Genomic DNA, 9,311 nt, shown 5'->3' on the forward strand with positions numbered 1-9,311 from the left:
TAAAAACACCTTCTTTTTGCTCACAAGGCTTAATCTTGTGTTAGGATTACAAGAGAGGATGTTGGAGAGGTGGATTCTAAGAATGGAACGGGTTTGGGGGAGTTAAGGAGCTTAAATAAGGATCAAACCACGAAAATAGGGTTTGGACACTGATCGTGTACGCCCAGCATACTCAGGCATACTCAGTATGCCCAACGTACTCGGGCATACTCAGTACGCCCAGCGTACGCGGCTGACCAAAATAGTGTCCTAAATTCAAACGGTCGTAACTTCTTCGTTCCAACTCCGTTTTCGACGTTCTTTATATCCAAGGAAATGTATTTAAGATCTCTACTATATTATCTAATTATCTTGGACCAGAGAATTATCAAAAAAATCCATATTTCATGCAAGGACCCATCCTATGACTTTTCCCGTTTTACCGTTTGACTCCAAAACACAATTCAAAATTTTAGATCTCATAACCATCATTACGTCCTTCCAAAATGACTAAACATCGCCTCCTTAGGGCCCAAAGCCTTTACGCAATCAACTTCCAGACCACAAACCTGAATCATAGAATGATCGTGAACAGGGTGTTACAATACAACCCTAATTAGCAACTAGGTCACAAAACTAAAATGAGGGTCCAGATTCTAAATCCCATCTCCTAGGGTAAAAGGTCGCTTATGTAACATCCTAAAATTTAAGATTGGGTTCTTAAATTAATAAAGTAAATAGATGAAAAATGATTTCTATAGTTAAATCATCAAACGATAATCACATTGTTAGTTGATATAAAGTTTGGAAGTTCAGAAGGGAAAATAATCACATTTTAGAAGTTAAAGGGGAAAAAGTGTCAAATTTGAAAAGTGAGCTGACCAAAAGGGTTGACTTAGTTAGTGGAAAGGGCTAAGAAAGTTATATAATGGATGCGGAAGTTCCTAGTATGACAAAACTTAAGTTAAAGTCATAAATAATGAAGTTTGGTGGGTTTTGGCCCAAACAAGTAAACTTGAGGGACCAAATGTGAAAAAGTGGGAAATAAGATGAACACTCCCTTCATTTCTCTTCCATTTACGTATTGAGCATGCTAGAGAGCTTTAAATGGTTATTTTCTTCTCCTTTCCATCTACAGTTCGATCCAAATGAAGAATGAAACAAACAAACTAAGGAGAGAAGGAATCAAGTCCTGAAATGTAAAAATCTTCTCATATTTTAGCTTAGACTTCGAATTTGTGAAGTGGGTCTAACCCAGAATGTCAAAATTAGCTTCTTAAAATGATTAGGATTTGGTTTTGAATCCTACCAAGAGTAATTTTGATGATCTCAATCTCAATCCAATCATCCCATTTATGGATTTGAGGATTTGGGTGACAACACACTAGAAAACCCAAATTGGAGAAATTACAATTCATGATGAAATGGGATTAGATTCAATGACATAGATGATATTTGATAGCAACAAATCCAATTAAAATGCTCAAATTCATCCATGATGGTAGAATCAACTATAACCATAAATTTGTATTGATATGAGGAGAATTGGGATGAAAACAATGCAATCCTTATGTGTGAGCCTTTGATGGGTATATGATACTCATAAGTATGAGTTGATACTAATAATATTATTTTAATGCAATAACATGAAGGCTTGAGTGATTTATGGTTAAATTTATGGAATAATTGGCCATAAGGGCATTTTCGGAAATCTAAGGATAGCTACATGATGATTGACATCTAATAGGTGAATGACATTCATGGATATGAATTGACAATTTATAGATGGAAATGGAACATAAATATGAAGGATCTCTTGAGCTATAAGTTTTTCTAGTGATTGTTTTAGCCTAAAAGGGAGTTTAGGAAACTTGGAATAAAATTGAGTATTCCATGGTTAGTTTATGTACTTACAATGAGATTAATGAAGGTTTTATGTGCTTGATAACATTTATTTGAGTGTTCAATAAGTTGGCAACAAGCCTTGTGAGATTTGGCATGTTCAAGTGAAAAATGGACTAGTTTACCCTTCTTTTAAACAGTTGAGGATCATCATGATGTTAAGGTTTCAATGAACACTTAATGGATTAAGTGGAGTGTTTTAAGATGATAAAACACCTCCTAATCATGTGTGAGAACCTAAACAAATGGTACAAAGTGAATTGGAAAAGGGTCTTCAAGAACTATGCAAAGTATAGTGTACAGACATGAAAACATGGCCCATGTAAATGCATGCTTTAATTTACATGGCCCGCTTAAATCCTTGATTTGGAGATTTTCTTGTTTTCTTCATAACTTTTGCATACGGACTCGGATTTACGCATGATTTTCTCCTACATTCATATTGCATGAGGACTGATTTGAAACAATAAAATTTAGTAATGGAAGCTACGAGAGGTTTTTTGATCGTTTTAATGACTTATGTCCATATATGGTGTAGGTAGTGTTTGAAGATGATTGATCTAGGGAAAGGAACTATAAGAGCATTAGCTAACCTACGTGTGATTGAGGTGAGTATGTGTTGGCATTTTACCACTTTAGGGTACATGGAAAAATGATTTTTGATAATGAAACACTAATGCTTAATATATGAAATGTTTTTAAATGAAAATCTCAAATGTTTTTGGAAAGAATGCCTTGAAGTCAAGGAAGTTTTTGAAAAAAAAGAACATTTTGGAAGAATGAATGTTTTCAAAATGTGTTTGAAGTGTTTTGAAATATAGATACTTTACTTTTGAAATGGTTTTTTGATACTAATGTATGAAATGTGTAATGTATGGAAAGTAATAACAAGAAATTGAAAGTAATGAAAAGAAATGGAATGTAATGAAAAGCAACGGGAAGTACTGAAAGGAAATGGGAAGTAACAAAAGAATTGGAAAGGAATGAAATGAAATGAGTATTTGGCTTGAGCCATGATGTCCCCGTAACGGCATATAAGGGAATCTATCGGGGTGGCGTCTCCCCTTCGAAAGATAGATGTACTAATGGAAATGATCCCTTGGTGGATTGATTTGTTCTTTCCAATGTGGTATAGACTTGGGGATATTGCTAGGCGTTAAGTATAAAAATGGCAACGGTTTAACATCGGAATTAGCCCTTAATGAAATAAGGAATGGAATGTGAAAAGAAATGTCTTGAATTACATTATGACTAATGAAATGTTTAGATATAGAATGGAATGAGGAAGGATATCTTTTGAAATGAAATGATTATAAATGTATAGAAACCATATATTATTCATATATTACTCCTTGATATTCTCCTAGTACATTCGTTTTACTCTTCTGATTTTTAGGAGTAATTTATGTATACCTGTACATATTTAAAGGTTGTATTTCTTTGTAAAGCTGTATCAAAAATAATTTTTCATCTCTGACTTCCAAAAGTTTTATGATATCAGAGCAGGCCAAGAACAAAACCTAAACACACAATATCATTCCTCCTTTCTTGTCATTTTCACAATGGGTGATAAAACCAACGATCAACATATCCATGCTCAACCCGACACCACCTTTAACCATAACTCGCCGTGAGCGAAACCCTAACTGATAGCAACTATCTACATTGGTCTCAAGAGATGATTAATTTCTTGTTTTCTAAGAACAAAACAGGTTTCATTGATGGAACCATCAAGAAACCAGACACATCCGCTGCAGAATATATGAACTGGATTAGGTACGACACCATGATCAAGGGTTGGTTGAACACAACTATGGAAAAGGAGATAAGAAACAGTGTGACATATTTTGGTACGGCAGAAGAAATTTGGAAGGATCTGAAGGAAAGATTTGGAAAACAAAGTGCCCCGAGAGCATATGAAATAAAGCAAATTCTTACCACGACACGACAAGACGGGGCCTCCGTTTCGACATACTATACAAAGCTTTGGGTCCTGTGGGACGAATTGCAGTTTGTCTTACCCACACTAAGATGCTCTTGCAGTGGCTGTTCTTGTGAAGTGGGAAGGGAGATGATGAATTTAAAAGACAGAGAAAAGCTTTATGATTTTCTGCTCGGATTGGATGCTGATTTATCCACAATCAGAACACAAATCCTAGCTATGAACCCTACACCAACACTAAGCACGACTTACCATTTAGCATCAAAAGATGACCAATAGAGAAACGTGGCGATCGGGAAGAGGCCTTTTGTTGATGCGACTATCTTTCAAGCTTTTACCTCATCAAAACAACAATCTAACAAATCCAATCAAAATGAGGCTAAGAGAAATCTTGGAGAAGTAGAACCATGTACCTTTTGTGGCAAAGATGGCCATAGCCGGGATGGATGCTTTAAACGTATTGGGTACCTAGACTGGTGGCCAGGAAAAGGGACTAAGCGAGAAAGGCAGAGACCTAGAGCAGCCTGCATAGAAGCTGAGAACACTACCATTCCTATGCTAACTGAAGAGCAATACAAACAATTTCTCAACTTATTTTCAAGTGGCGAGAAAGGAACAAAACTTAATGCACCTGTTGCTAACATGGTTTCTGCCAATACCACTTCACATGAAACAGGTAACACACATAGAAACTGTAAGTTGATCATAGACTCAGGTGCCACGGATCATATCATGCATAAAGCCTCTATCCTTCAAAATCGAACTAAAAGTGTCTATAAACCACCGGTTATCATTCCAAATGGAGAAAAGATAAATGTGGAAGGTAGGAGAGAAAACACCTTAGAGAGCGTAACAAAAATAAAGGGAATTCTGCATGTGCCAAAGCTCAACTCTAACTTGTTATTTGTTAGCAAAATATGCAATGATCTTCAATGTGCAGTAACATTTTTCCAAACTTTTTATTATGCAGGGCTTAACCTCGAGGACATTGATTGGAGCGGGTGAGTGCAGAGATGGTCTATACCAAATGGGGATGGTTGAAGATAAAAGACATGCCATGATGACAACCGTTGACATTTCGCATAAACGCTTAGGTCATGCCTCAAGTCTAAAACTTTCACATATTGATTTTATTAGGAATGTTTCATTTAAAAATAAGGATTGGTTTTGTAATTCGTGTTCCAAAGCCAAACACACAAGATCACCTTTTCCTGTCGGTTCTATTAAAACCCATGGTTGTTTTGAATTATTACATTGTGTTATTTGAGGTCCATATTGTACTCTTTCAATTTCACGTGCTAAATACTTTCTCACCATAGTAGATAATTTTAGTAGGGCAGTTTGGGTTTTCTTGATTAAACATAAAAGTGATGCTAGTGGGTGCTTGATAGACTTTCACAAATTTGTGAAAACTCAATTTCAAAAGGACATTAAGAGAGTTAGATGTGACAACGGTGGAGAATTCACATCAAACCGAATGCTTGATTTTTATGCCGACCAAGGAATTGCTCTAGAAATGACTTGTCCACATACCCCTCAACAAAATGGGGTTGTGGAACGGAAACATAGGCATCCTCTTGAAACGGCACGACATTAAGGTTCGAGGCCAACTTACCAACGAAATTTTGGGGCGAATGTATATTAACTGCGACACATTTAATTAACCGGTTACCTTCAGATGTAATAGGCGATAAAAGTCCATTTGAAATTTTATACAACCGTAAACCAGATTATAATCTTTTAAGGATTTTTGGCTGCTTGACATACTATAGAAACACTAAAACAAAACGCGATAAATTTGAAGTGAGGGGGAAACCGGGCGTTTTTGTTGGGTATCCTAGAGGGACAAAAGGGTACAAAATATGTGATATAAAAGGTGATAAAATAACTATTTCAAGAGACGTGAATTTTTTTGAAGGAATGTTCCCTTTTTCAAAATTAAATAGGGACAAAATTGAAGAAGTGGTCTTCGAATTCCCAAGTCATTGGGAAAATTTTCAATCTGGTGAGCCCACATCTCAACAACGTTTTAAGGCAGGAGACAATCAAGCCCAAGCAAGCCCAACAGTGGAGGAAAATGAAGAAAGTATTGATGAACAACTTTATTTGCATCGGATCAACAAACAAATGAAACTAACCAGCAAGGGGACGAAGTTAATTCGCCTCCCATGACTCACAATGATGATCCCACTGCAGCTCATGATGAAGAAAATGTGAACCAGGGAATTGAAACTGAAATCATAGATGAAGTGACAGAACCAATCAGAGAAAGAAGAAGTAGAACACAACCGAGACATTTTGCAGACTACGATGTTAAACTCCCCCCCTCGGTAGACCATGCACGACCCGCCACCAATCAAAACCCCTCGACGGTACATCCTTTAGCCAATTTTGTATCTTACGAAAATTTTTCTGAATCACATAAAGCTTACCTTACGGCTATTGATTCAAACAATGAGCCCAAAAATTTTGCTCAAGCCGTACAGGACGAACGATGGAGAGAAGCAATGAAGAAAGAGATTCAAGCACTTGAAGATAATGGCACATTGAGTCTTGAAGAACTACCAAAACACAAACGCGCCATAGATTCAAAATGGGTCTACAAGATCAAATACAAGCCAAACGGTGAAATCGAGAGATACAAGGCGAGACTGGTCGCAAAGGGTTTTACCAAAATGGAAGGAATAGATTACCACGAAACCTTTGGCCCAGTTGCAAAGCTCATCACCGTTCGAAGCTTAATTGTTGTTGCTGTAAAGAAGGATTTGGTAATACATCAATTAGATGTTAATAATGCCTTATTACATGGGGAGTTGGAAGAAGATGTGTACATGAAGATACCTCAAGGTTTTTTCAAGAAAGATGAGACAAGGGTATGCAAGCTAAAGAAATCATTGTACGGGTTAAAACAAGCCTCTCGTAATTGGTAACAAAAATTCACGATAGCCTTAATCAAGATCGGTTTCAAGCAGGCAAAATGGACCATTCTCTTTTCATTTATAAAGACAGTAATACATACATTACAGCCCTCAAATACGTGGATCATGTGATTATTGCAGGGAACAACCTTGAAAAGATCCAACAAAAAAAAGACTATCTCAATGAAAAATTTAGCATAAAGGATCTAGGGTCCTGAAATATTTTTTGGAGATTGAAGTCACACGTACACGGGATGGCATCATACTTAGTCAAAGAAAGTACATCTTAGACATTCTAAAAGATTCTGGACTACAAGGATGTCGGCCAAGAAATCTTCCCATGGAGCAGAAATTGAGACTTCACAAGGAAGGCGAAGACCAAAAGAGAGATGCAAGTCAATACCGAAGACTTATAGGGCGACTACTTTACCTACAAGCTACCTGACCCGACATCACTTACTCATTTAACATGTTGAGTCAATTTGTTGCCGACCCACGTCAATCTCACATGGATGCAGCAACTCGGGTCCTACGCTACCTAAAGGCAACTGTCAGATAAGGAATCCTTCTTCCACGTGTTGGCAGAAACACTCTTGTTGCCTACTGTGACTCGGATTGGTTAGGTTGTCCGTTCACCAGAAAATCAAGAACAGGCTATCTTTTACTTCTAGGCGGAGCACACGTTTCTTGGAGATCAAAGAAACAATCGGTTGTGTCCAGATCGTCTGCCGAAGCAGAATATCATGCGATGGTGGTAACGGTTAGTGAGATACAATGGATGAGATGGATCTTACAAACATTGGACATGGTACAAAACGATCCAACACCTTTGTTTTCTGATAATCAAGCTGCCTGACACATTGTCAACAATTACGTGTTCCACGAGAGAACAAAATATGTCGAGATGGATTATTATTTTCTTCGTGAACGGGTTGAGTTAAAGGAAATACGGCCAGCAAGCGTCCACACAAAATCCCAAGTTTCTGATCTGTTCACAAAGGCATTAGGAGTACAACAGTTCCATTTTTACTTGACTAGTTGGGCATTCGAAATCTACACGCTCCAACTTGAGGGGGAGTATAGAAACCGTATATTATTCATATATTACTCCTTGATATTCTCCTCGTACATTCCTTTTACTCTCCTAATTATTAGGAGTAATTTATGTATACCCGTACATATTTAAAGGTTGTATTTCTTTGTAAAGCTGTATCAAAAATAACTTTTCGTCTCTGACTTCCAAAAGTTTTAAAATGAAATGATATTTATGATATGTATGAAAAGATTTTTCATGAAAATGCTTAAAAATACATGTTTGGTAAAAATGAAATGTTTTGATGAAAATGTGATAAATGTTTTGGGTCAAAAACCCACATAGCTCACGAGACATTATTGTCTTACATATCTCTTTTTAATGTCATGTATTCTAGGATTATACATAAGGAGAGGGGATGATAAATGGAAGTTAGAAGTCAAGTGATAGAGAATGGAGTGGAACTTGTTAAGTTCATTGTTAATTATATTGACATGGTTATTATTGGCCTGCTATGGTTGTATTGAGGCTTAATGGTAACACCTAATGCTTTAATTTCTAAACATTTTTGTGGAAATGGTTTTTTGTTCTATGTGGGTTAAGACTCGAATGTATTTAAAACCATAGCATTTTAAAGTTTAAAAAATTGGTATGTTACAGCTTACCCATCCCTTAATGGGCCTAACATAACATAGTCCAAATCCAAACTGACCCAAAGTCCCAAAAGACACTAAACCCTAATATGGGTCCAAATACTAAAAGCCCAACTCATAAAAGCTTGGATTGCACCCCAGTTGGTCAAAGTCTCATTTTAAGGTCTTAATCTGTTAAGACCTAACGTCTAACTTAAGTTCTAGCTCTTTTAGAACTACCTAAGCAATAAATTTGGCATCGTTTCTTCTTTTCATGGATTAATGGGACTCAAATCAAAGATCTAGCCTTCTATTTCCATTAAATGGTCACTAACTCATGCATGGTTGGTCTACAACCATCAAGGTGCAAGCTTTATGGATCAAGGACCTCAAAAACATCAACAGGAATAACTCATAACATCTGGAGTAGCATTTACTCATAATAGATCATCCATGGGACCAAAATATGCTAAATTATTCCCTAAACCTAGATCTAGACATAGGATGATCAAGGTTGAAACTTTATCCCTCTAATAAGTTGGAAAGAGTGAATAATCTCCACAAGATCCCACTTATCCAATGCTTCTCTACAAGTCTTCCTCTTCTTCAATATGGACAACACACACCAAAACACACTCACTGGTCAATCTCTTGGGAAATGGATTAGGGTATTGAGGTATAGCTTAAATAGGCAATTGAGGCCGATAAGGTGAAGGATTGGAGGCCTTAATGTGTTTAAATAGGGTGCAAACCCCAAAAATTAGGGTTTTCCCCTGACTGACGCACGCCCTGCATATGCATGGGTACGTCCAATGTACCAGGGGGACACCCCGTCTCATGCATGCTTTGGAGTACACCCGATGTACCATATGCATGCCCGACGTACTCGTGTCCAAGTGTCCAAC

At 37.0% G+C, this 9,311-nt stretch overlaps 1 protein-coding gene across 1 annotated transcript; it reads left to right on the forward strand.

Annotated features, from left to right (window-relative positions):
* The first annotated feature begins 3,559 nt into the window (after positions 1-3,559).
* LOC145098787 (uncharacterized) lies at positions 3,560-4,102 on the forward strand. Its single transcript, XM_079036393.1, has one exon. The coding sequence runs from the start codon at positions 3,560-3,562 to the stop codon at positions 4,100-4,102; it is 543 nt and encodes a 180-aa protein (XP_078892519.1).
* The last annotated feature ends 5,209 nt before the right edge of the window (positions 4,103-9,311 follow it).

The sequence above is a fragment of the Lactuca serriola genome, chromosome 4 (genome assembly GCF_051521515.1).
Source record: "Lactuca serriola cultivar US96UC23 chromosome 4, Lser_US96UC23_V15, whole genome shotgun sequence".
Lineage (NCBI taxonomy): Eukaryota > Viridiplantae > Streptophyta > Magnoliopsida > Asterales > Asteraceae > Lactuca > Lactuca serriola.

Bases quoted from the DNA above. Each gene is read 5' to 3' on its own strand.
- LOC145098787 (XM_079036393.1), top strand. From the start codon at position 3,560: ATGATTAATTTCTTGTTTTCTAAGAACAAAACAGGTTTCATTGATGGA.